At 49.0% G+C, this 27,358-nt stretch overlaps 2 protein-coding genes across 5 annotated transcripts in view; one reads left to right on the top strand and one right to left on the bottom strand.

The window, feature by feature from the left end:
• The window catches only part of CYFIP1 (cytoplasmic FMR1 interacting protein 1), a 68,133-nt gene extending 66,011 nt beyond the window's left edge, over positions 1–2,122 (top strand). The window contains 2 exon segments of the mRNA XM_053658818.1: positions 302–449; positions 1,345–2,122. Coding sequence (XP_053514793.1) covers positions 302–449; positions 1,345–1,509 — 313 coding nt within the window. The 3' untranslated portion in view covers positions 1,510–2,122.
• A 956-nt stretch (positions 2,123–3,078) lies between these two features.
• On the bottom strand, positions 3,079–26,865 carry NIPA2 (NIPA magnesium transporter 2). Of its 4 annotated transcripts, XM_053658821.1 has the most exons (7): positions 26,337–26,397; positions 19,391–19,632; positions 18,035–18,268; positions 14,776–14,832; positions 13,227–13,317; positions 11,365–11,525; positions 3,079–5,247 (listed from the first exon to the last, which is right to left on the bottom strand). In XM_053658821.1, the coding sequence occupies exons 3-7, from the start codon at positions 18,171–18,173 to the stop codon at positions 4,613–4,615; spliced, it is 1,083 nt and encodes a 360-aa protein (XP_053514796.1). In that variant the 5' UTR covers positions 18,174–18,268; positions 19,391–19,632; positions 26,337–26,397; the 3' UTR covers positions 3,079–4,612. The 4 variants fall into 4 exon arrangements, with proteins under 4 accessions (XP_053514796.1, XP_053514794.1, XP_053514795.1 ...); XM_053658819.1 differs by lacking the exon at positions 19,391–19,632 and having other exon boundaries at positions 26,337–26,425; XM_053658820.1 differs by lacking the exon at positions 19,391–19,632 and having other exon boundaries at positions 26,284–26,366.
• Between the last annotated feature and the right edge of the window lie 493 nt (positions 26,866–27,358).

Raw genomic sequence — 27,358 nt, 5'->3', positions numbered from 1 at the left:
CTAGATGTGCAGGACACCACTCCAGGCTTGGTTTCCCGGCGCCACCCCACAAACGGACCCCTCGATGTTCATTTCTCTAACTGCGTCCACAGCCTCACAGACTCCTTCGTGCAGGGTCTATGATCTAAAAACAGGAAACGGGGGTGCAACAGGAAGCTAAAAGGTGCTCACCAAAAACAAGGACACATCCCAGCTGCCTGGTGCTCCCTTGTGGCCGGTTCCCGCATCCCTGACGTGGGGAGGCGGACCAGCACAGGGATGGACGCTGAGCGCCCGCTGCGCCCTGGCCTCTCGTTCGCAGGCAGTGCTTCGGCGACGGGCTGCACTGGGCGGGCTGCATGATCATCGTGCTTCTTGGGCAGCAGCGGCGCTTCGCGGTGCTGGATTTCTGCTACCACCTGCTCAAAGTGCAGAAACACGACGGCAAAGACGAGATTATCAAAAACGTGGTAGGTGGAAGGGTTGTGGCCTCCAGGGATGTTTCACAGAAAAGCATGCTTTCTATTATGTGTATTCCGGGTTAGTTCTTGGGCATTTTTTTTTTTTTAAGATTTTATTTAGAGAGAGGGTAAGGAAGAAGGGAGAGAGAGAAGCATTACTGTGTGTTCCTCTTGTGCGCCCCCTACTGGGATTTTAACAGTAAGGTTTTTTAAAGTAATTTTATTGATTGTTACTACAGTTCTGATTTTTTTTCTCCCCTTTATTCTCCTCTGCCAATGGCATCCCCCCTAGTTCATGTCCATGGGTCGTACATATACGTTCTTTTGCTTCTTCATTTCCTGTACTGTTCTTAACCTTTCTCTATTTTGTATCTATTATTTATGCCTCCTGTTCCCTGTACCTTTTCCTCCATTCTCCCCCCTCCCCCTCTCTGCTGATAACCCTCCGTGTGATCTCCCTTTCTGTGATTCTGTTCCTGTTCTAAGTGTTTGCTTAGGTTTTGTTTTTCTTTTAGGTGCAGTTGTTGATAGTTGTGTTTGTTTTCATTTTACTGTTTGTAGTTTTGATCTTTTTTCTTACATAAGTCCCCTTTAACATTTCATATAATAAGGGTTTGGTAATGATGAACACCTTTAACTTTACCTATGAGGGGTTTTTTTTCAATTTTTAATTTTGAGAGAGAGAGAAGGGAAGGAGAAAGAAAGGGGGAGAAACATCCATGTGTGGTTGCCTCCTGCACGCCCGCAACCGGGGACCAAACCCTCAACCCAGGCACGGGCCCTGACTGGGAATCAAACCAACGTCCTTTTGGTTTGTGAGATGATGCACAGTACTGAGCCACAGCAGTCAGGGTGAGAATAAATGTATGCTTTAAAGTAAAACCGCTCATTTTGTCTGTTGCAGCCTTTGAAGAAGATGGTGGAGAGAATTCGCAAGTTCCAGATTCTGAACGACGAGATCGTTGCCATCTTGGACAAGTACCTGAAGTCGGGGGACGGGGAGAGCACGCCCGTGGAGCACGTCCGCTGCTTCCAGCCGCCCATCCACCAGTCCCTGGCCAGCAGCTGAGGACGTGCGTGTCACCTGGTTTTGAAGAGTCCCAGTCCTGACCGCACTCAGTAGGGCATGTTTTGCATCAAAAAGTGAGATATTTAGGGACTATTTGTCAGTATCTTTGTATCTGTTCGAGGGGGTGCTTTTCGACCTGAAAGCTTAATTTTATAAAATCAACTTATTTTTCTAGACTAAAATTGTATATGCTTTCAGTAATTAGGAAGTCTGCGACTTTTGGCTGCTGATTGTCGCCATCATTGCCCTTACACACAGTTATTTTCCATTTTTCTGTGGACTGTCATAAAGTAAGTGCTGCTGTTCATCCGGTTCTCCCTTAGCCAAGCATCAGTGGTATTTCGAGATTTATGACCTGAAGCAAGAGAAACTTAATACCAGCAAATCACAATAAAACTTACTGCTTAGAATTAAAGTTAATGATTATTTAGCTTTTGTTTAGGGATTTTTCTAATGGTCTTTTATGAATCACAGTCATTGTTCCCTTCCCTTTTCTGTCACGTTTCAGAATATAGTGACCTTGACATTCCTGTTTCTATTAAATCCAGCTGTAACAAAATCTAATTTGTGAGGGATGATTTAAAGCTTACAGAAATAAAACTAACAAAACCTATTTGTGGTCATTCATTTACGGTGCTTCTGTGTGCTCTGGCTCGGGCGGGTGCTGGCTCCCCTTCCCCGTGTGCGCAGACTGGGCGCACGTCTGGGTCTCAGCCCCAGTGGCCCCGGAGAAGCACTGACGGCCAGGAGCAGCACACACACGACTGGAAATGGTGTGGATCCCCGGATGGTGTGGCTCAGTGGATTGACCCTAGGCCTGTGAACCAAAGGGTCAACGATTCGATTCCCATTTACCAAACCAGTCAGGGCACATGCCTGGTTTCTAGGCCAGGTCCCCAGTAGGGGTGATTCAGAGGCAACCACACGCTGATGTTTCTCTACCTCTTCCTCCCTCCCTTCTCTCTAAAAATAAGTAAAATCTTTTTTAAAAATGTTGCGGACTCTTCCATTGTGCTGGTTGACGTTAGATGAAGGGAAATAAAACTATTCTTAACCAAATCACTGATAACTTTTTGTTTTCAAGATTTTATTCATTTTAAGAGAAAGAGGAAAGGAGGGAGAGAATCCAGTCATCTCGCTCACAGCCACAACTGGGGACCTGCTCCACAACCCAGGCGTGTACTGACTGGGAATCGAACCCGTGACCTTTTGGTTCACAGGCTGGCACTCAATCTGCTGAGCCACCTGGGCCAGGGCAAGCTATTGTTTTTTAACGTGAACTGATAAACCTGGGACCAGCAGTCTGAGTGAGGGAGTATCTGTTCTCATCCCACACTGAGTGTAGAATAGAATGAAAATTTGTTGTAATGACTAAATTTTAAACTATTCCTATTACTGAATTTTGTAAGAATTATAAGCCACGGGGTGGGGGGGGGTGACAAATGGTAATGGGAAAAATACAATGAGAAAACAAACAAAAATTATAAAAGAAATGTCCTAAGCACTCATATGAAAGATAAGTGCTTTAAGTGTTAAATCATGAAGAATTTACTCTTCTTAAGCTCTGCATTCTTTTTTAAAAGTTTTTATTTATCTGTAGAGGGGAAGGGAAGGAGACAGGGAAACATCAGTGTATGGTTGCCTCTCGTGCGTCCCCTGCTGGGAACTGGCCTGCAACCCAGGCACGTGCCCTGACTGGGAACCAAACCACGATCCTTTGGTTCGCAGGCCTGTGCTCAATCCACTGAGCCACACCAGCCAGGGCTTACACGCTGCATTCTGGCTGAGGGCAGCACCACACCAAGAGAGATACTGCTCTTGCTCTATTACATATGACGCTCAGAGGCGGGCACAGCCCATCCACCAGCATACAGCTGTGGCACAGAATCCCACGGGGAGGCGGTTGGGGAAAAGGTCTAAAAAGGCTCCCCAGAGGGTGTCTAATAAATTTCATGAAATTATTTCATGACACTCTGAGCCTGTCAGCTCCTCCCTGGTAATGCTCATGGAGGCCTGTGAAGGCGTGAGCGAGGTGCGGGTGGTCACACGGGGAAGCCTAGCTGCGTGACCTGGGGCGCCGGCAGCAGAGTGGACACTGCCCGAGAGCTCCCCACGCCCCAAGGGACATTCACTGTCAGTTTTTTACAGTGAATTGCTATGGCCACAGATCTGAAGCTGGATAGAGTTCATTATTCTCTTCTACCTTTTCTGTACACAGTTGAAGTTTCCCATGAACCTTATTCATTTATATTTCTAAATATAAATGAACTCATACAATACTTGGAAAGAAACCCTGATTTTACAGACAAGGTCTAAGCATTCAGACTCAAACAGAGCTTTGTTTCCATTTGTAACATAAACTAAATTTTTAAAATTGCCTTCCTTTCCCAGAGTTGTTACAAGACCTAAACGACAGCGTAACTCACTGTGAAAATACACTGCCCAGTAGAAGATGTGAAAACGGGAGTTGAGGTTCGGGGCTCAAGGGACAAGTCACTGAAGGTCAAAACCGCGCACCAGCCGCAGGACGCGCTGGTGTAAGGCCACCCGGGAAGGGCATGTGACATGTGCGGCCCAGTCACAGGGAGAGGCGTTCTGTACGGTGGCTTCCTGCCCTTTGTTTTGTGAACCAGTCACCCTACTTAGTTTTTTCTCTCACACGTTAAAATAACTCATCGGATGGGAGTCATTTTTGTAGGTAAGCTAAATCACAGGATAGAGATAATCTTTTATTATTCAATCAAAAAGCCTTAAAGTAGGGATGCGAATGGAGGCCACAAGGGTGCAGACAGTCATCACACTGAAGAAGCGTTTATAGACTTGGAATTGTCATTAGTGCACTCAGGGTTTGGTGAAAAAAAGATCTGAGATACTGCTACAATAACAACGTTAACAAGAATCGGTAGGGGACTGAGGTCATTTTAGTGAGCTACCATCATTTAAATATAAGAAAAGTAATTCCTTGGTCCAAATTAGTCAAACCTTAAAAAAGATTGTCTCTAGAGAACATTATTTGAGGAGAACCCTTTCCCGGACACATCTTGATGCTCCGATTCGTTTCACCATCACTCCATGGTGGACCGACCTTGTGATCACATCTTTCTCAAAAGGCCATCAGGCTCCCGTTTCTCCGGGAGACGTTCTCCCCTGGGTGCTGTTCGATCCCACAGGTTAAACCCTCCTCGTTGCTGCTCAGAACTTCGTACATAGTCGCGAGGCCGCCGTTCGCGGCTTTCTCATCTCTCCGGAGAGACACGGGGAGGCTGGCCAGGCTGAAGCTGACGTCCTTGAAGGCGTGTAGCAGGAAGATGCCCACGATGATGGTGCAGAAGCCACTCAGCGTGCCGATGACATCGTCCGCGGGCATGTCCTGCCACTCTTTGAACAGGATGGCCGAACAAGTCAGGACCGACGTGGTGAAGAAGACGTAGTAGATGGGCGTCACGAGGGACGTGTTGAAGATGTCCAGGGCCCGGTTCAGGTAGTTGATCTGCGTGCTCACGCACACGACGAGGCTGAGCAGCAGGGCCCAGGCCAGCGGGTGCTGCAGCACGGGCCTGCCCGCCACCAGCTCCTTGATGGCGATGCCCAGGCCCTTCACGCAGGACACCGAGAACGCCCCGATCACGGAGCAGATGGTGATGTACACCAGGATGTTCGTCTGTCCGTGGCGAGGCCCCACCACGAAGATTAGGATCAAGGACACGATGACCACGAGCGTTGCGAAGACCATAAAACCTGGAGGAGGCGAAGACAGGCTCTTGTTAGTGAGATGTTTACACACTTACAGAAAACCGGGAATCCTAGACAAGACTAAGTCAAGTCGACAGGAAGGAGGACCGGTGCGGCCCTGAAATAAGTCAGCTCTGTCTGCTGCCCCAGCCACAACACACTCAACAAACTTCAGTCAGACACACGCACTGGAAGAGTAAATTAGGCTTCTATTCGCAAACTCACACCACTAACATTTTTCTTAAAAAGATTTTACTTATTTATTTTTAGAGACAGGAAGAGAAATATCAGTGCGTGGTTGCCTCTCATGCAGCCCCTACTGGGGACCTGGCCTGCAACCCAGGCATGTGCCCTGACTGGGAATCGAACCAGGGGACACCCTTTGGTTTGCAGTCTGGCACTCAGTCCACTGAGCTACACCATCCAGGGCTCACAACAAACATTTTTATGGAAGCATCTCGGGCATCCTGATAATTATAGCAAAGAAAATGGCATCAGGTCGATGCCCAGCCATCTGCTCTGGAAACAGCTCTCTCTGGCCCTCCCCGGGAGGGCTCTCTCGTGGACAGAGTTCCTTGGAACCTGGTGGAGAGAATCACAGGGTGACCTTGGGCTCAAAGAGGACGGGAATTTCACGTCACGTTTGCTGTAGGTGGAGTACATTTTTACACATTTAGGGACGACCACTGGGGGGAAGAGCAAATCAGTTAGAAAACAGATGGGAACGGCTGCCGATTCTGGCAGAACAGGAGCCGTGGAGCGGCAGCAGCCCACCAGCGCCCCAAGCTCCCCTCGGCCCCGTGTGCCGCGTGCTCTGTATAGGGACAGGGGGGGGCAGGGGGGTACAACGCTGCATTCCCAGACGAAGAACAGGCACAGCAGCCACTGTTCACACCTCACATGCTGCTAATAACACAAGTAGCCACAGGACATTCAGAGGAGCAAACACAAAGCCAAGAACAGGTAACAGGAGGCGCCGCTGGGGATCTGAGCAGCCCAACCCCAGAAGGAGGCGAAGGACCGCCAGGAGCGGCGCTGCCATGTCCCAAAGACAGCGACGCCTCTGCTCCGTGGGGACAGGACCACCTCCAAACAGAGGGCCTTCCGTCGCACAGAAACAATAAAAACTGCCACTGTCTCCTCAGCAGTCGGGGCGGCCAGGAGCCCCACCTGGAGAAACGGGAGCCCCAGGGGTCAGGGCAACGCCCACGGACTAGTCCCATAAGCGACTGCCAGTTCCAGGGCCAGGAGGCCAGCAGGAAGGGCCACCGGGGCCGGCGGGAGTTCAGTGGGCTGGGTCGACAAAGGAAGTTGAAGTGAGGAGACATGCTGGGCCGGGACTCCAGAAAGGAGGGAAGACAGGCAGTCAGTCCACTGCCTGCGCGCGGTTCCCGAGGGCGCTGCGGGCCCAGCGGCTGCACACACGGAGGCCAGAGGAAGAGGCAGAGCGGCCTGGGGAGGAGGCTGCAGAGACACCGCAGTGCAAGCGTCGGGGGAAGGGGGCGTCCGAGTCCACACCACAGGCTATGGGTTCATAGCCAGAGGGTCTAGCAGCAAGAATAAGGGGAAATGGAAAGAAACCGGCTCCAACACAGCGGAAACAGCACTTCAGGTGGAAGGTGATCATTGTCCTCTGACCTGCCTATCTGTCCACACACCACGGCTGGTATCAACCCGGGCTGTGGAAAGTCAGACTAAACAACTAAAGACAAAGGAAAAACTAAAGACTAAACATCATAGGAACAGGCCCCTGAATGACCCTGAGGCTGAATGACAAAGGCCCTCAGGGAACCCGCTCCACATCACCGTGCGTGCACCTATGGGGACTGGACGGGACTCTGGAATACACCAGGAGTGAGTCTTTTGTTATGTGGGTTTCTGTTCTGTCACAATAAAAAATAAGAATCCAAAAACAAAAAGCAAGCCCTTGGAAACTAAGAATAGAATGGCAGCCCTGGCTAGTGTGGCTCAGTGGACTGAGCTCTGGCCTGAGAACCAAAGGGTCACAGGTTCAATTCCCAGTCAGGAAACATGCCTGGGTTGTGGGCCAGGTCCCCAGTAGGGGGAACATGAGAGGCAACCACACATTGATGTTTCTCTCCTTCTATTTCTCCCTCCCTTCCCCTCTGTGTAGAAATGAATAGAATAAAACCTTTAAAAAATTATAGCAGATATAAAAATTCAAAGGAAGGCTAGAAGATAAAACTGAGGATCTCTCCCAGTAGACAGAACAAAGGGCAAAATTAGGAAAAAATATTAAGAAAAACAGTGGTCTAATTCAGGAGGTCCAATCAACGGGAGAAAAAACTTTCAAAGAGAAAACAGATTAGAAATCCAAGGAATAATTCAAACCCCAAACTCCCAGAGTACTGAAGTTTGGACTGGACTCCCGGAGGGTCTCGAGTGCACATGCGCATGCGCGAGCCCCGTCTCCCACCGCAAAGCGGGAGGCGGGGCGACCAGGAGGACGTAGACAACTCCACCTCCATGGAGAACGTGGGCCTGCAGAGCCCAGTCTACAGCCTCTGGCATGGGGGCCGGGGCCAGCGGGGGTGTCTCCATGGTAACCGAGTAAGGACTAGCATTTGACAGCAACAAACCCACAAACAGCACTCACCTGAGGAACAAGTAAGTGGACAAACAGAGAGCGCCCCAGAGTTCCCAGAACCTTCCTGACTGTGGGTTTGAAGAGCTGAACACCACAACTTTCACATATCTGACATTTAGAGATAGATTTTGACCCAGAGGCACTGGGCCTGCGGCCCCGCGCAGCACTAAGGCAGAATTTCCGGCTCCTCTGAAGCCGCGGCTGGGAGATGCCCTCCCATGACCTTGCAGCCACTGGAGCCTGCTCCTGGTGGCCCTGGGACATCAGCCTGTGTCACTGCCTGATGGGGGCACACCAGAGGCCTTCCGTGCCAGGGTGTGAGGGCCACCCAGCAAATACAGCCCATGTGCACTGATTCTGGCCTTGAACGGAACAGCACAGGTTTATTTTGGAAACTGGGCTTCACCCCAGATGGGGACACACGAGGGCTGGGCTAGGAGCCCTGGGCTTGCACAAAATCCCTTAATTCACAAAAGAAGTGAATCGGGGAAATATCTTTTCACTTTTGAAAAAAATTCCCACTGACGATTTTAGTCCTTCGCTCATTCAACCACAGTAAACTCAGAGCCACACGGAGACTTCATGCCGAGAAGTGGGGACAGGTCATGGAGGACAGACGTGCCTGCTACTCGGACACTTCATCCCCGCAGCCTGTGCCCACAGAACATGGCACAGTACCCAAAACACGACGGGCCCTCGGTTAACAAAAGTTTGCTCTTGAACTAAAAACAACAGAACCAAACCCCTACAAAGAGCACAGCGGGGCAGGCTTGAACCTCGTTCACGAGAACACGCCCGCAGGCTTCACAGGACTAAGGTCGTGTGCGCCAGGCTGCCCGACAAGCGCAAGGGGGCCCAGGTGAGGTGCGGGGAGGCTCCTGGGCGACCCCTGCTCCGGAGCCCTCAGGCCTCCCTGGGGGTGCCATCAGGGGGCGCACTACCCGGGACTGGCACAGCCGCAGGCAGGACGACCAAAAGAGGAAGACGTGGTGGAGGCTCGGGGTTAGGAACTGCATGGCCCCCGAAGCCAGTCATCCACCGCAGGCCCGTAGGACCTGCAGGCGGACAACGGGGAAGATGACGCTGAGAGCTGAACCTTTAACCAGCCCTCTGTGCCAGACTCCGTAACTGGGCGTTTTCCTTCCGTCATCTCTCACACGCACAGTCACTGTAAAACGGGCGTCCTCCCCCAGGTCCCCAGATGAAGCACAGGCAACTCGCAGAAGATAAATAACTTACTCCAGCCACGTGGCAAATGACGCGGGCAGAACTCTGGCGGAAGTCGCCTGGCGCCCAGGCCTGTGCTACTTTGTTTACAAAGTCACACAGCCGAGTCCCTAGGCCCAGACTCCGAGCCTTCTGGTCCTCACAGCTGTCCTGACAAAGGGACGGACACCCCGGCCACAGGGTGACCACCTGTCCAGGTGCTGTCGGAGGGGCTTCAGTTTGGGAGGGAGGTGAAGATCTTTTCAACTCTAAGCTCTTTTTCCCCTTTTTCCCTTTTAAGAGAGGGAGAGAGAAATGGACACATCCATTTGTTGTTACACTCATTTATACATTCATTGGTTGATTCTTGTTTATGTCCTAAGGATCAAACCCGCAACCTTGGCATATGGGGATGATGCTGTAACCAACTGAGCTACCCGGCCCGGGCCTGAGAGCTCATCCTTTTCAGAGTCACTTGTGTGCTTTGCCCGGGGAGGAGGATGACAAGGCTGCCCGACAAGGCCCCCGCAGCCAGCGCATCCTCGCCTGTCAGGCAGGCACAGAAGGGTCAGTAAAGGGTCAGTAACGCACACAGTTTCTGGGTAGAAGCCCGACCAGCCAGCCAGTCACGTGCACAGGAAGCTGAGCTGGTGGGGGTGGGGCGGTGGACAGGTAAATCCCGCTGTGAAAACTGATAGCTGATGGCCACGCCAACTGAGACACCCAAATGTGAGTGGCCTTGATTTTCAAGCCCGACACACCCAACCAGGTTCGGGCAAGTTCCCCTGAAGGCTAGAAGTGAAGAGGCCTAGTCCCAGCCCGGCCCTTCTCTAGTTACTTCGGTGACTTGGGAAAATTAACCGAAACTCTCTGGTTCTCTCACCTGTCACGTGGAAAACAAAGGTTTCTGCTACCTCTGATGCAGGCGTGCCGATGAGATGCTTAAGGTGCTTGATCAAGACTAGTGAGTCAGTCACTGACTGGGAAACAGGGCCGCCAGGGTGAGAAATCAGTTACTCCTCAACCTGACTTTCTGCCCTAACTTCCTTGTTTCAGTCTTCAGAGAACTCGAACTTGACCTTGTCTGTGTCCAGAGGCAGCCAGGATCCTACCCCAACGTCTCTTCCTGCCCAGACCACCAGGCCAAGGGCGCCCAGCATGCAAACTTCCCCAGAGCATCCACCTCCGCCCACGCAGCTGGCCCCAGGCCCCAGGCCCCAGGCCCCACCGGCCCGGCCAGCACTTCCCTGCATCCCTCCGCACTCAGCCCCCTCAGGGCCCCCTGACCTCCTGTAGCCCTAGTTCAGTTCCTCACTGGGCTCTCCAGGCCCTTGAAATCTCACCCAGTCCTCTCCCCAGCCTGACTTCCCACTCCACTCCAATCGGCCCTTCCTCTACCCCACTGCTTGCACACGCCTGGCCCCTGGCCTGCTAGAAGGCTTCCTGTTCCCCTCTTCCTACTCTGTTATTGAGGTCTCATTGAAATTGTTACTTTGATACGGAGTTACCTAGTTATGTATTCCTTTTTAGCACCAGAGCCTGCTTCCTTTTCCCTCACTCATAAGCCACGTTTACCTTTTTGTTGGTATAATTCTTGCAAAGTATTGTTTTGTGTGCTACAAAAAAGTGAAAATGAAACAAATCTATCCGGAACCCAGCACATCCTACAAACTGAGCGCTCACGGGTTTGACTGCTGGTTGGGCACATGCCTGGGTTGCAGGTTCAGTCCCTGGTGGGGCGCATTTGGAGGCAACCAATCAACGTTTCTCTCCCTTTCTCCCTCCCTTTCTCTCTCTCTCAAAAAATAAAATGAAGTTAAAAAACAAACCAGAACCCAGAATAGAGAATAAAACTGACCCACATCCAGGCAGTGAGTGAGGAATTTTGGACAGTGAGGGCAAAGAGGACATCCTAAAAGCTCCCGAAGTCAAATGACCAATCTCTCTCTCTCTCTCTCTCTCTCTCTCTCACACACACACACACACACACACACACACGCGCGCGTGAGCCCTGGCTGGTGCGGCTCAGTGGATTGCGCACCGACCTGCAAACCAAAGGGTCACTGGTTCAGTTCCCTGTCAGGGCACGTGGCGGGGTTTTGGGACAGGTTCCCAGTAGGGGGCACGCGAGAGGCAACCACACAGTGATGTCTCTCTCCCTCCCTCTCTCCCTCTCCTCCCCTCTGTCTAAAAATAAAATAAATAAAATCTTAAAAAATAAAAAATAAAATCGTTCAGACAAACTAAAACACCCACTAAACTGAAAAGCAACACTACAGTGAGCCTAATGCAGCCTTTCTTTCCCTCACCTGGGTCCCCGAGCTTGTGCGACATTTCGTCGAGCGTCTCGATCTCCTCTTCCTTCGGAGCGTGGATGACCATCACCGTGGATCCCAGAATGCTTAGCAAACACCCGATTTTCCCATGAAGGTTAAGCCTCTCATTTAGAAAGTATGAAGAAAGAATGGCACTAAAACGGGAAGGAGGAGGTGGATAAGATTAAAATGTTCGGCTACTTTTCTCATTTCTAATTATCAACACAATTCAGACATTAGCTAGTTGAACTTGAACTAAAACACTGGGGGCTTATATAGATTCCAGCTTCCGGCCAAGGGGCAGAAAATGTCTTTGATCACAAAATGAAGGCCCCTGGGAATCACCTGCTTCGCCGCACACTAAACCAGTAGAGTTACCATCCTTCTACTGTGGGAAATCAGCATGAAATGTACAATAAGTGGAGCTACATACAAATTTGTATCTTAATTAAGAATCTATGCAAACCAGTGCTTAAAATTTGCTCAACTTCAATTGATTCTCATTGGTTGATGCATCCTTCTTATGTGTTCATTTAATTCTACATAATTTGCCTATTAATTATCAAGTTTCAATGCTTTATAGCTAATTTTATCCAAATATTACAAAATACAGGATAAATCTATAAATGTACTAGTATAATATACAGAAAAATAGGGATTAAAGACTATACTGTAAGATATCTTTATAGATAATACATGCTATCTTGAAAAATAATGTCATTTATGTGTAATGTTTGGGGGACCCCCCAAAAAAACCCCGGAACTATCTTCTGGAGGGCAGGCCCCTTGTAGTCCAGGCTTCCCCCACTAGGTTAGTGTTCTAGGAACCCATCAGTATCAGTGCATCAGCTGGTGGTGTTGTGAGAGGTTGCGTTCAGCTTCAGTGAGGTTTGTTTTGTTTTTGTTTTTTTTTAGTACTCTTTCTATGCATTTGCCCATTTCATGACGGGTGATTTATGAGAGCAGGTGCACTGAGTGTTCAGCAGTTTTTAACCAAAAAGAGCATGACCCTTTGGGCTCCATCTTCCCCGAGCGACTTTTTTGGTTTCTCCAGATAAAAAAAGTCTTCCAAGAAACACGTTCTGCAATGTGGAAGAGGAGAAACATAAAAATGACAGAAGCATGTAAAGGCATCAAAATTGGTTGAGTTCAAAAACTGTTTTGATCAGTGGAAAAAGTCTCGATAGGTGTATTACATCAAGTGGAGAGTACTTTGAAGGTGACTGAATTGAAACATGTGGGAATAAATACACAATTTTTATAAATAAATGCCGAGTATTTGGAGGTCACACACACAATTTTGGGGGAAAAAAAGATAAAAATACCTATGAATTAACTTTGGGGACAGAAACCAAAAGCCAGCCTTTTTTATGGGCTTAGCATTTGAGCAAATAATTGAAGTAGTGGAAATCACACAAATCTTGGATGGTTCTCTGCAAACAAGCACCCAGGGCTGGTCTTTAGAGGCACCTAACCTGCCCCGGGCAGTGATTTTTGGTGGTTGAAATAGGTAGAAATCTGTTCATCACCAGCCACCCCCACACCAGGTGCACGTGTCATATGATAAATACTGTGACAAGGGCACTGCTTTGAGTTTTAAAAAACTGAAATAAAGTAAAACTAGTGTTGGCTCTGAACACAAACAAGGTAAAGCACAAAAGCCTTTTCTCCCATAAACTGCCGGCTGTTCTGGGTGCAGAAGATGAGCTTTAAAGGCAAATTACGACACGGCATTCAAAGCAGTCTCCGGGGTGTTTAAATGTGAATCGCGCTGAGCCTGTGTCACGAGCCGGCCCCAACCACTTCCGGTCTGCAGCGCTGCCAGCTGTCGCACGCACAGAGCCCTGCGCCCTTACCTTACAAGGACGCTGAGGGCACCCAGCGGAGTCACCAGGGTGGCAGGCGCAAAGGCATAGGCAGCGAAGTTGGCCACCTCACCGGCTCCCACTGGGAGAAACAACAAAAGAAAACTCTCAGATAGGAACATATCCACTCAAAACGGAAATAACACCCTGGCTGGTGTGGCTCAGTGGATTGAGCACAGGCTGTGAACCGAAAGGTCACTGGTTCAATTCCCAGTCAGGGCACGTGCCTGGGTTGCCGGCCAGGTCCCCATTTGGGGGCACACGAGAGACAAGCACACATTGATGTTCCTCTCCCTCTCTTCTTTCTTTCCCCTCTCTCTAAAAATGGGTAAAATCTTTTTAAAAAAATATTTATTTATTTTTAGAGAAGGGAAGGGAGAAAGGGAGAGAAACATCAATGTGTGGTTGCCTCTCGTGTGCCCCCTACTGGGGACCTGGCCCACAACCCAGGCATGTGCCCCAGCTGGGAATCGAACTGGTGACCCTCTGGTTTGCAGGCTGGCGCTCAATCCACTGAGCCACACCAGCCAGGGCTGGATAAAATCTTTAAAAAAAAATAATTAAAATGCTCTTCCTCCAAATATCCCTCCAATGTGAGACCTGCCCCGACCCCGCCTCTAAAAGGTAAAAGCTCTCAATCCTTCACTTTACATCCCTTCCCTCTTTAGTCCTAACCACAGTTGGCATTTATCCCTAACACACTGCACCTTATGATCCTGTTTACTGTTGTCTTCACTCTCCCTGGGGAAGGATCTTTCTCTTTCTTTGACTACTGCATCTCCAGCACCCGGAACAATACCAGGTGTACAAAAACAGAACTTGTTGAATAAATAGTCAAATCAGGCACAGTGCTATTTCAGCTGCCCTCAGGCTTAGAAAGAACATTCACATGATTTAACTAAGACTTGGAAGGTTCAGGGTTTCCGGGCCTCCTCTGTCCCTTTCTATGGAATGTCCTGTCCATTGCACTGCTTCCCAGCTGGGAAGGGGGAGCCCAGGGGAGGGAATTAAAACAGGGTGTTTCCTGTGCCCTTTCCCTTTCAAAAGCACCTTCTCAGTCGGAGCAGAGTTATGAAAACACAAGCACAGTCAGGCGGGTTTTCATCGGACAGGTAAAAAAAGACCCCCGCTTAAATTACAGAAGCTATTAAACTGCTACATGACCTCTACAGGCTTCCATTTTAAATTTTATTTTTCAGATTTTATTATCTATTTTTAGAGAGAGGGGAAGGGAGGGAGGGAGAAGAGGAAGAGAAACATCAATGTGTGGTTGCCTCTTGTGTGCCCCCTACTGGGAACCTGGCCTGCAACTCAGGCAAGTGCCCTAACTGGGAATCAAACCAGCGACCCTTCAATTCACATCTTGCAATCGATCCAGTGAGCCACAGCAGCCAGGGCCAATTTTAAATATTTTGAGTTTTGTTCATTAGTAAAAGGACTTATTTAAACTTTGAAAAAACTTCTAGTAACATGAAGCTGTAACAGTATCTGTAAATAGTATACAACTGTAACGTTTCCTGAAAATAGTCTCTGTACTTACTGGAGAGCAGCCCAGCCCACCACAGCCATTCCTTGAGGTACGCGTGGCCGCCTTGACCTGTGGATGAAAACACAGTTCACTTCTTGGAAAGATCATCAGGCCCCTACAAAATTATGACGACTATTAGCAATGCCAGATTTTAAAAGATCTCATTTGTTGCTCATTGCTACTTTGACTACAGGTTCTGGCCTGTATAAAGGGATTTCTTAGATAATATTTTTATGATCACATAACAAAAGGGGATGAGAGGGTCACGGAATACTGAAAATGTTTAGGTTTTACCATCATACTGAGTGAAGGAATAAAATCAACCCTTAACAGTCTTTTGTGAAGTCAGCTTTTGTAATAAGTGGAGTAAAGAAAATAAACCAATCAAAAGCGGTCCACTCTCGGAGGAATTAGCCTGAGAGCCGACAAGCCTTACAGGGGTGGGTCAGGCCCTATGAGGTTGTGACTTGTGACAGAGGAGCCCATGCTGACCAGGTGTAAACCGACAGAGCCGTGCTCAAAGTCTGGAGCTGACCGGAAGCTCCTCCTGCTTTTTCACTCTACCTTGACCCCCAACAAAGTGATCAAGTCAAGCAGTCGGTCCTTAACAGTGTCCAAAAGAAAAAGTCGATGCAAGGAGAGCCTCTGAAAAGTACGTCCATCACGGGCAAAAAAGAGTACACACCACAGGACTGGCCAAGAAGTAGGAATGTACTTGTTTAAGGGGCTCCCCTCTGTCCATAAAACCCCAACAGAAGCTAAACTTCGGGGGACTTCCGCCAAGATGGAGGCATAGGTGGATGTGCGGTGCCTTCTCACACAACCAAGTTTAGAGACAACTAAATATTAGCAACAGAAAACACAGCCAGAACACGAAAAATTGAACTTTTCGGAAGTCCGTTAACAACAAATTCTTCAGCCTGACCGGTAAGGGGCGAAACCAGCGGCTGGTGAGGGGTTGCACAGGAGGACTTGGTCAGACGGACTCAGGCGCAGAATCCAGACGCGTGGAATCCAGGCGCAGGGTTGGACCTAGTGAGCGACTGCGGAGGAGACAGCGGGAAAGCGGTGCTGCGTGTTGACTGTGGTCGCCCATTTGTGCGCGAGCGGACAGGCGAGGGAGTGGGCGGTTGGACCAGGGCCCGGTGGGTCCCCCGCAGCAAGCGGCAGTAGAGGGCGCCGCCATTTCCCCGCTCTGACCACGCCCCCACATACAGCGTCACAACCCAGCGACCTGGGAGTCTAGGGCACCGCTTCTCACACTTAAAGCGCCAGAACAGACCAAAAATGTCGCAAGATCTCAAAGCCCCAGAGCCCATAGATCTAAGCGATGAAGAAATAGCAAAACTCTCAGACGCACAGTTTAAAACACTGGTCATCAGGATCCTCACAGAACTGGTTGATTATACCCACAAATTAGAGAAACATATGAAGGCGAAACTAATTGAAATGAATGGAATTACACAGGACACCAATAGCAATGAAAAGGAAACTGGGACTCAAATCAATGGAGTGGACCAGAAGAAAGCAAATAATGGCCAAACAGAAAAAAGTCAGGAAGCAAGAATTCAAAGAAATGAGGAGAGTCTTAGGAACCTCCAGGACATCTTAAACGCTCCAACATCCGAATTATAGGGGTACCAGAAGGGGGAAAGGCACAGCCACCAGTGGAAAACTTATTTGAACAAATAATAAAGGAGAATTTCCCCAATCTGGCAAAGGAAATAGACTTCCAGGAAATCCAGGAAGCTCAGAGAATCCCAAAGAAGTTGGACCCAAGAAGGAACACACCAAGGCACATCATAATTACATTAGCCAAGATTAAAATGAAGGAGAGAATCCTAGAAGTAGCAAGAGCTAAGGGGACAGTCACCTACAAAGGAGTTCCCATCAGACTGTCAGCTGATTTCTCAAAAGAGACCTTACAGGCAAGAAGGGGCTGGAAAGAGGTATTCCAAGTCATGAAAACCAAAGACCTACAACCAAGATTGTTCTATCCAGCAAAACTTTCATTTAGAATGGAAGGACAGATAAGGTGCTTCTCAGATAAGATCAAATTCAAGGAGTTCATCATCACCAAGCCCTTATTATATGAAATGTTAAAGGGACTTATCTAAGAAAAAGAAGTTAAAGAAACATGAACAGTGAAAGGACAGCAAACTCACAGTTACTAACAACCACACCTAAAATGAAAGCAAACTAAAAGGACAGCTAGATCAGGAGTGGAAACATAGAAATGAAGATCTCAAGGAGGGTTAGCAACAGGGGGAGTGGGAGGAGGAGACGGGGGGAGAAGGTACAGAAAACAAGTAGCATAGACAGTAGATAGAAAATAGATGGGGGGGGCAAGAATAGTATGGGAAATATAGAATCTAAAGGACTTGAGACACATGGTCATAAACTAAAGCGGGGGTAATGGTGGGGATGGGGGGGTAGGGTGGAGGGGAATGAAGGGGGGAATAGAACAACTGTAACAGCATAATCAATAAAAAAATTTTTTTAAAAATAAAAAAAACAAAAAACAAAAAAAAGAAGCTAAACTTCGCAGTCTGGGTGATGAGGTTCGGCCACAGAGATGGCACAGCCAATAGGGAGGTAGCATTTTTTACTGTCAAAGCAGGTCTTCCTAGGAGGTGGGAACCAGGTGTAGAACTGGCGCAGAGGCTGAACTGACAGAACTCGAGCAGGATGCAAGGCAATGCTGGGCGCTGTCGTAAGTGCAGCAGATGAAATCAGAGGGGGCCGGAGGGGGGGCCAGCACGTCAGGTGTGCCCCGGAGCCCCCTGACCTGTGAGTAGTCTCTGGGAAAACAGCCTACACCCACCCTGCAGAAGTTCACTGGACTGAGGACTTTTCACCTTGGGAAAGCCCTCTCTCTCTTCTAGGAAAAATATGCCTAAGGTAAAAATCCTGTCCCAGACAAAACAGCCCCGTCCTGAGTGAGGTTCTGATCCTCTGCAGACCCCGACCTCCTTTCTCAGCAGACTCATCAGAATGTAAATGGCTGGGTGCTCATCGGCACCGGCCCCAGGCCCCAGGTCCCAGGTATTATAACTGCAGGGCCGAGTGGGTAGCTTATTTGGACATCGTCTCACTTCCCGTTTTTCTCATTACAAAACTGATGTTGCATTCTCTACCCACATTTACAACCCTCGTGGTTTGAAGCTATGAATACACTCACTAGGAACCAAAAAGGGGCCGCGTCTACTGTCAAAGCCCCCGAGGACGTCAGCACGCACACTGACGTCACAGTCCCCGCAGCACCACCTACCTGCTCGCATGGAGCCTTTCCTGGCAAGTCGCAGAAGGCCTTTTTTTTTCAAAATGAAACTCCCTCCAATGAAAACGCTGGAGCTCATAGCCAAGCCCAGACCGATATAGAAGTCATATTTTCCACGCCCCTGGCTCATTTCGTTCGTGACTCAAGAAGTCCCTGTCACTCACATTGATCACGGTGAGACAGGGACGTGACGGTGCAGGAGCCAAGACGAGGCAGGCTGCAGACCTACAGGAGACAAAACGAAAGGAGATCTTCAGGGAGCGATCAGGACAGCACCGTGCGATCCAACATTGTGCTTCATTTCTCTCCACATACAGCAATAATACTTTCCTTGTTACTGATACCGAAAAGCAATGTATGTAGTGTTTATATTTAGTGCTTATCTGATTGCGGCAAAAGATGGTATCTCGACATAAAGCTGTACTGAAAACCCAAACTCACAGGACCAGAGGACAAAGTGGTGGTCACCACTGGTGGGGGCTGGGAGGAGGGGGTCAGAAGGTACAAATTCCCAGTTACAAGATACATCAGTCCTGGGGACGTCATGTACAGCATGGTACCACAGTTAACAATACCAGATATTTGAAAGTGGCTAAGAGAGCAGATCTTCAAAGTTCTCAAAACAAGAAAACATGTATATGGAAGCGATGGGTGTCAATTACTATGGTAATCATTCCAGTATGGTAGTCAATTATTATGCTGTGCACTAAGTAAACAGATACGATATTACAGGTCAAGGTTAACTCAGAACCACGTCGACATTGATTTTATAAACTCTGGTTTCATATTTTAAAAATGTTTCCAGTCCACTTCCCAGCAGGGGACACACGACCCTGCTGGGGGCACAGGCAGTTCCCAGCAGGGGACACAGGCAACCACACATTGATATTTCTCTCCCTCTCTCTTTCTCTTCCCCTCTAAGGATAAATAAATAAAAACTTAAAAAAATAAAAATGTTTCCAGTCTTAATTGACAGTCCACAGGGACAAAACTTTGCTTATAAGAAAAAAACAGCCTTGGTTGATGTGGCTCAGTGGATTAAGTGCCCAGCCTGCAAACCAAAGGATCGCAGGTTCGATTCCCAGTCAGGGCACATGCCTGGGTTGCAGGCCAGGTCCCCAGTAGGGGGTGCACAAGAGGCAACCACACATTGATGTTTTCCCTTTTCCCTCTCTTCCTCTCCTCTGTCTAAAAGTAAATAAATATTTGTTAATAAAGAAAAAGGAAAAACATTCTACACAATGAAAATGAGGCATAAATATACATATCTAGCTTATAAACACACCTACTAACTTCACAAATGTGTCCTTTGAAATAACCTATATAAAGAAACTCAAAATTTCTCACCCACACATCTTCTTAGAAAGCTACGTGGATATAAGCATATGGTGATTCACTGCTCATTTAGCCCATCGGGGGGTGCGTGGGGAGAAGGCGGATTGCCCTAATTTTGTCAGCAGAATGTGGTACCCCAGCAGACACGTGTGTGTGCCAGGCTGCAGACGTGCTGCTGGTGGCCTTGTCAGAGAGCATGAAGGCCACGGGCACTGGACGGCTCAAGCCACAAGTCCCAACGACCAAGTCATGAACTGTTGACAAATGAATGAAAACAAAGCATAGAAAGTGGAGGGAAAAAAACGTTACTCAGCAACAAGGTTCACGATTGGTTATAACTACCACCCAATTTTCCGGTACTTCCTGATTTTTTTAAAGATTTTATTTGTTCACTTTTAGAGAGAGCGGAAGAGAGGGAAAGAAACATCACTGGGTGGTGCCTCTCATGTGCCCCCTACTGGGGACGCAGCCCACAACCCAGGGCAGAGTCTTTGTAAGTGTCAGTCACAGGCACTATGGATGAGGTTACGTGTCTGTAAGAAACCCCTCCAGTCCCCCTACTGCACTCCACAGGCAAGATGACGCACTGGGAAAACTCCTCAGCTGGGCAGTGGACGCTCGGGCCTGCCTCTAGATGGGGGCGTCACTGCGAATGCGCCATGACCTGAAGACACACGGAAGAAAGAAGTTAAACCACCTATAAGGTCCCTGAGGATTCTGACATGAGTAAGCCATTGCCCATTTTACGAGCCAAATTATGGGAACACCCAGCCTATGGGAACTCACTTCAGCCTGCCTGTGGGATCCCTGAGAACTGGGGAGCCCCGCTGCTCGGGACAGTCAGTTTGCAAAGAGACGTAAGCATTTGCCACGGGGGTGGGGCGGTGGGGGCCTGGGAGGCACATGGCGAGGGGAGAGCACCACCTCTGCGCACTCTGGTGAATTTACCGTCTGTAAGCCGTGCGCCTGCAGCGTGGCCCCGAGCACTGCACGCCCCGTCTGTCCGTGCTGACGCCCGCTCCCCCTCACTGGCCTGCCAGCAGCTCTTCCATCCTGGGCACCCAGGTATTTGGAAGTCTCAAATACTTCTTAATACATATACCTTGGGGATAAGTCCGGATGGATGGGGTCACATAGAAACAGGTGACTAAAAAAATAAAGTCACCTGTTCTTGAGTGGTTGTTAGACACAAAACCACCACATCATTTTTTTTTAAGATTTTATTTCTTTTTAGAGAGGGGAAGGGAGAAAGAGGGAGAGAAACATCAATGTGTAGTTGCCTCTCCCACACCCCCTAATGGGGACCTGGCCTGCAACCCAGGCATATGCCCTGACTGGGAATTGAACCAGTGACTCTGATTCACAGACCAGTGCTCAACCACTGAGCCACACCAGCCAGGGCACCACCGCGTCATTTAGATCAGCATCCTACAGCAGTGCGGCGGCAGGTGTGCCCTTCCAACGAGCAAGGGTCGCCTCGCTTTGATAAGGGCGTCCCTTCCCATACACGCTTCCCCATCCTTTACAACACTGCCATCCTGAACTATGTTCTTAATCATCGTGGGAGCACTAGTGAGGAAGTGACTCAAGTTCCTGGTTCATAAATCTCCATTTTGAAGATCTGAACATTCTGGAATCAATGAAATGGCACTTTGTTATCTGTGAGACCATAACCAGAAACAAGCTTATCTACAATCAACAGCTTTATCTACAATTCCAATGCCAAAGGACAGCCTCCCAAATCCAAATTCACACTCTGCACACATAAACCTGACTTTCGAACACCCAGTGGTGAGTTACTAGTACTTACTAAGGCTTACTACTCACTGTCACTAAATGCAAGCCCCCTACAGGCGGTGTGAGGTCTAAAACTAAGACCCGCTCTGTGTGCTGCCTTGGCACCTGGTAAAACCACCTGACCACACACTGCCCTCCTCTCTCTGCTGCCCAAAGCCAATCAATAGCCCTCCTTCTCCCACCCCACAGTTTCCGTTCCTGCTTCCCTGCCCCCCCCCAGGTACAGCTGTGAAAGCAAGCGGGTCACATCCTTCCACCAGAGCTGGTGGGACACACCCTCACTACAAAGCCCACCTCCCAGAGCCCCTGGTTCTTCCCACCACGGCCCCACGTGGCCCTGTGTGGTGGCCAGTGTAGCCCAGTGTCAGGTGCCACAGGAGAAAATCCCACCCCTACTAAGGAGCTGAGGAAGAGGCCATTAAAACAACATATTGTAACAGAATCTTACACATTTTATCCTAAGGTCACTGAAAGGTCAGCATTCCTAACTCTTCTAGGTCTACACATGAATTTCCTCCACTTATGTGTATAAAGTTTCAGAAGGCTGTTTTAAATGTATTTATCACGGGCCCTGACTGGTGTAGCTCAGTGGATTGGGGGCGAAAGAGGATGAGGACAATTATGTTTCTCTCTTTCTTTGATTTTTAGGGAAATGCCAAACGCACAGAGGTACAGAGGAGGCGTCTGTGACTGGGTGGGTACTCTGCGTGGCTTTGGAGAGTGGCCTTCCTGCCGCCCACTTCCGGCCCCAGCACAGGGCTGTGGCTCCCATGAGCCACAGGGTCTGGGTCTGAGTCCCTGGGTCTGGACACCCACCCCGCCCACCCACCCCACCCTCCTACCACTGCCGGTGGCCTGGTCTCCACGCCAGGCTGGGTCACACTTCCAGCTGAGCTACAGACACTTAAATGGCTCCAACCCACAGGCACTGTCCTCTCCTTGGCACTTCCGTCCATAGTCAGCCCCATAAAATTTAATATTCTGTTAATGTTCCACTTTTGAAGATAAACTCGCTAAGTTCCTTAAAGGCAACAACTTTGGTTCTTTGTGCTGGTTTCCCACAAAAGGGACTCACACTGGCAAGTTAGAGTCATCAGTCTTTCTGGAATTCAAGTTTTGTTTCTTCACTTCTGGGACTATCTGTGTGCAAGAAGGAAGGTGGGGGAGGGGCGAGATGGCAATCGACATAAAAGTGCCAAGCTGCCCACTTTGCTCGTCCTGAGAGGAGTGAGCTCCTTGGCTGTTCACCGACCTGGTAAAGCCCTGCTCCCCTCTCTCTGACTGCAAGTCAGTCACAGCTGGGAGGCCCTGAAACAGAATTTTTTTTTAAGTTTTTTTAAAAGATTCTATTCACTTATTTAGGAAGAGGATAAGGGAGGCAGAAAGAGAGGGAAACATCAATGTGTGGTTGCCTCTCGTGCACCCCCTACTGGGGACCTGGCCTGCAACCCAGGTATGTGCCCCAACTGGGACTCCAACCAGCAACCCTTTGGTTCACAGGCCGCTCAAGGCACCAAGCCACACCAGACAGAGGAAGGTGAGGTTTTTGTTTTTTTTTTATTCTTAAGGATTCTTCCTATTCTTAGGAACCTTCAACGAGGTTCCTAAATCAGAGAAGAGGAGCCCCAGGTGGTTGGTTGCTTGGCCACCTGACCTCCCAGAGGTACTGGGGTGGATAACCGCCCTCCCCAGCACAGCCACCCTGGGCTGCTCCCGTTAGTTGTATGTGGTCACCTGAACAGCTACTTCATCACAGGCACTGGAGTTATAAAAGTGATCAAAAGTCCCCAACAGCAAGCATGCCACAGCTGCGAGAACTGAAAATTCTGAAAATAACCTATTCAAGTTTTAAACACGCTTTCAAAGAACTTTGAGTTCCCAGCTTGTTCTTTGTAAATTTTAACACAACTTTCACAACTGTGTTCACTAATATTTACAAATATTTACTATTAACGTTTATTGAATGCTAGTGTTGAAAATGAAATAAATACATTTCGAAGAAAATAAAATTGTGAAACTGGTAATTTAAGAAATAGGGAAAAATGGACTACCTTGCCAACATCCATGAGGAAAGCCTCAAATAAATCTGCTTTACAAAATGACCAATAGCCCTGACGGGGGAGGCTCAGGGGGGTTGGACATCACCCTGAGAAGCGAAAGGTCGCCGGTTCGATTCCCAGTCACTGCACATGCCTGGGTTGTAGGTTGGGTCCCCAGTCCAAAGCGTGTGAATTCCAACTCTCTCACATCGATGTTTCTCTCCCTCTTTCTCCCTCCCTAAAAATAAATAAAATCTTTCAAAAAAGAAAAGAATAACAGTAGGCAACATCACCAAAGTCAGTGAGTTTTAGAAGTGATGCCATCTTCAGTCGATTTACAGCTTTAAACCAACTGCAACATTTCACTTCCACAAAAGCTAGAGAAGATCTGAGGTCAGGGCCTCTGATGAGAAAACAGGCACAGAAATGCTAATTAGGCAGCTTCTTGGGTGCGGGGCACAGTGGGCAGCGGGGCACAGAGGGCAGCGGGACCAGGCCCAGGCCCCTGGTTTCATTCGGAGCCAGATGCCCTCCCACCCAGTCCAGTTCAGTCAGGCAGAAGGTGAGCACATGGCGCTGGAACCAGCTCCAGCGCAGGTCACCCTCTCTGTTCTCATCACCCAAGCTGGATACAGGGGCCAGGGTGCCAGACCGGTTCCACTTTCCTTAAACTCGGCCTGGCCCCTGCATGTCTCCCCCGACCCTAACCCAGCTAACCCAGCGTAAACACAGGCCGCCCCCACGCTGCCCCAGAGAACATGCCTCTGCTACCTCAGTCTCCTGTTCACAACCCGGAATGGCTTCTGTCTCTGCAGAAGGGAGCACAGATGTTGTAATCCAGTAACTAAGTCTTTCACCATTCGGTCCAAACCTGCCTTTTCAAACCGCTTTTCCAACACTGCAGTTAGGATACGCCATGTTCTGCCCGAAGTCGGCAGTGGGCTGACAGTCCGACAGGCCCCTTCCCCTGCTCCACACCTTGGAAACTTTCTCCCTCTCATTCCAGAACCCACTTTGGAAAGCACCTCTGCAAGAAAGCCCTGCTTACATTCCGTTGGCCGGAGCAATCATCCTTTCCTGAATTTCCTAGCCTTGAACCTAACCTGCCTTTGGACGCTAGTGCTAGACAACACTCCGGTTACTTACGTAGAAGAATCACGTGTGCTTTGTGGTGGCTCCCTGCACACAGATGGCACACTCAGGTCACTTACTCAATCAACAAATATTTACATGAATACAAATTACCTTCTAGAAGCAGGAATACGGTGGTAAATAACACAGGCCAAAACCAGGCCCTCATGGAGTTTACTTTGTTAGAGCTAGGGCAAGACAATAAGAATACTTGAGAATGTTATAGTAGCTGTGACTACTATAGCTCAGTGGATTGAGCACTGGCTTGCAAACCAAAGGGTCGCTGGTTCAGTTCCCAGTCAAGGCACGTGCCTGGGTTATGGGCCAAACCCTCAGTAGGGCAACTACACATTAATGTTTCTCTCTCTCTCTCTTCCTCCCTTCCCACTCCCTAAAATTAATTATATCATAAGGTGGTAAATGCTATGGTGGAAAGTCAAACATATTAATAGCATCGGGGGAGTGGGGGGAGTGGGGTTGGTTAGGAGGCCTAGCAGAGAAGGTAACATCCAAAGAAGGCTTGAAAGGGATGGGAAAAGAGCAAAGCAGAGGAAGAAGCAAGTGGAAAGTCACAGATGAGCAATACCCAGCTTCTCAGAAAAGAAAGGCCATTGAGGCTGACAGGCTGACATGGGATGCACAAGGGGAGGTGGGGTACCACAACAGGGTACTTTTATACAATACAGCCGGCCTAAAAATTCATGTAATTCTTTTTTATTATTCCGGCTCCCTAACCGAAATAGCTACCACTCAGTGAACACCAGCAGGGGCACTGGTCCACATGATTGATATAAATTATTTCTAACCCATTCAATAATGAGAAGAAAATACCTTTACCCCCACCTCCCAGAGGTTAAGTCCCATGCAGAGGACCCCAAGGAAAGTGACACAGCCTAAAATGGGACCTCAGTGTCGATGGGACTCGACTCTTGCCCATATGATAGTAAAACTTCAGAGTTCTTCATCTGTACTAATTCTGCTTGGTTTCCACAAGCTTTATTTTTTTTTCCAACCTCTCACTTGGCTAATTATTCTTAAAAGCCATCCTTGTAAATGCTACATAATCTAACCTGCATCTCCAACAACCCTAATTTAGCAACATTAAGTCATAAATTAAAATTCTCACTTACATGTAAGTTTAATGTGTTCTCTCTTATGGGAAAAAATGACTGGAGGAAGTAGAGATGATTCATTTCCTCGTAAATATCTGTTATTGCCATTTAAATTTATAAGCCTTGGCAGCAGCTCTGGCATGGAAAGTAGGAAATACAGAGGTAGACGACTAAATAGTTACTACCTTTTAAAATTTGGTTACTAGCCTCCATGAAATAAAGATCTATATTCTCTCATATTTCCATATATATATCCATATATATTTATATAAATATAAATAAATAAAATACTAAGCCCATACTATACAGTGAATTTCTAGAAACAAAACTAAGGCGTCGTCTTCTATCAAGTGAATTGAAAGCTACCTAAGAGATTGAAGAGACACAAAGCTATAAACGAATAGGTTTTGTTCAGTTGTTCGGAGAGGGAAAGAGGATTAGGTGACGCAATAAAAGTAGGGAGATTAAAACACTCTTGCTCAGGTCTCCGCCGCCTTCTAAGGCTTGTCCAACTGTCAGCATCTCTGCAGGATCTAAAACAATCTCCCAAAACTCACCACGACAAAAGGGAACTGTTTTAATGGACTTAACACGCGCCCTACAGGACCGAGCCAGGTTCCTGTGGCGGTTCACGGCACCCGATCCACGGCGGGATTCCTCGACGCAGGTTATGAAGAAAACCGCCTCCATCTCAGAACGTGCCTGGCTCAGTGTCCTGGGGCAAAGAAAGGCGCCACACAGAGCCCTCCCCAGCCCCAGAGGATAAGGCTCGCCCACCGTTAGCGCCTTGGCGCTGTCCGAAAGGGGAATGGAGTGGCTACCTCACCCAAGTGGGCAGGCGACCGCGCGACTTCCTCTCCGTTACCCGGCTCCGCTCACCTCTGCTCACACTTTCCCACAGGCCGTGTGGGCCGATCTCTCCTGCGATCGCGCGGCCAGCGCCTTCGTCGCCGTCCAGTGGGAGGTGCAAGCATCCGGGGCTGCAACCGCAAACGCCGTCTCCTCCATGGGGGAGCCCTGAGGGCAACTTGCCCTGAACAACCTCCAGCCCAAGCCGCTACCGGTGAGCAGCACCGCCGCGAGAACGTGGGCGCGGTCGAGTGACGCAAGAGGCGACGCGCGCAGGCGCCCGGCGGAGCGGCAGAAGCCCCGACCCAAGCGCGCTGTCTGGGCGAGTTCCGGTTTCTTTACCAGGCCCTGGGTAGCGTGGGCACTGTGGACAGCGTCGGAGCCCGAGGGGAGATGTATTGGAGGCGACGAGTTGCAAGGTAGCATTCGCCTACCAAGTGACAAAGTCAGAGTACCGTGTGCCGCTTAAAATGCGAACTCCAACCCGCAATCTGTGTGTGGAAAGCTACTTTGAGCGACGGTCTAGTGATCCCCCTAGGCTAGCAGTCTCCCGGAGAGCAAGGGGCGTGGCCCGAGGCCCGGAAGCCGCGGAGTGTCCGACAGCACGGGGGCGGGGCCACGTACTAGGGGCGGGACTGGAGCGAGACCCGGAAGCGGGGGTACCTAGGGGAATACTGGGGGAAGGGACCAGGTTCTTTGGCCGGGATCAGGTTCTTGGGCCCGGCCCGGCTCAAAGTAGAGCCCTTTAATTTTGATCGAATCCCAGAATTGCGTTCTATAGAAATTTGTGGTGTGGGAAAAGCGCCTTTCGAGACCCTTGGAGCGGAGACTAATTTTTTTTGAAGTACATTGGAAACCCACTGTTCGGCTATCCAGCCTCGGCTAGTCCAAACCAGTTATACCTGGGTTACCTGTGCAAAGACCCTTTGGGATGGTGGTTCTGGTTTTTGACTAGATACAGAACGCTATTATTCGAAATTTAAATAATTTCATTTGGGGTGGGAATCTTCCTTAAAAGGAATTATATACTTAACCAAAAAATGCCAAATCTA

The sequence above is a fragment of the Artibeus jamaicensis genome, unplaced genomic scaffold (assembly GCF_021234435.1).
Source record: "Artibeus jamaicensis isolate MK-2021 breed Jamaican fruit bat unplaced genomic scaffold, CSHL_Jam_final scaffold_612, whole genome shotgun sequence".
Taxonomy (NCBI): Eukaryota; Metazoa; Chordata; class Mammalia; order Chiroptera; family Phyllostomidae; genus Artibeus; species Artibeus jamaicensis.
Note: the sequence above shows the minus strand (reverse complement) of the source record. Positions and strands in the feature narration are given on the sequence as shown.

Coding starts and splice junctions, on each gene's coding strand:
- NIPA2 (XM_053658819.1), bottom strand. CDS start 18,173: ATGAGCCAGGGGCGTGGAAAATATGACTTCTATATCGGTCTGGGCTTG. Junction 13,318..14,775: donor GTGGGCTGGGCTGCTCTCCA/GTAAGTACAGAG, acceptor TGTTTCTCCCAG/TGGGAGCCGGTGAGGTGGCC. Junction 11,526..13,226: donor GCCCTCAGCGTCCTTGTAAG/GTAAGGGCGCAG, acceptor TTCCCGTTTTAG/TGCCATTCTTTCTTCATACT.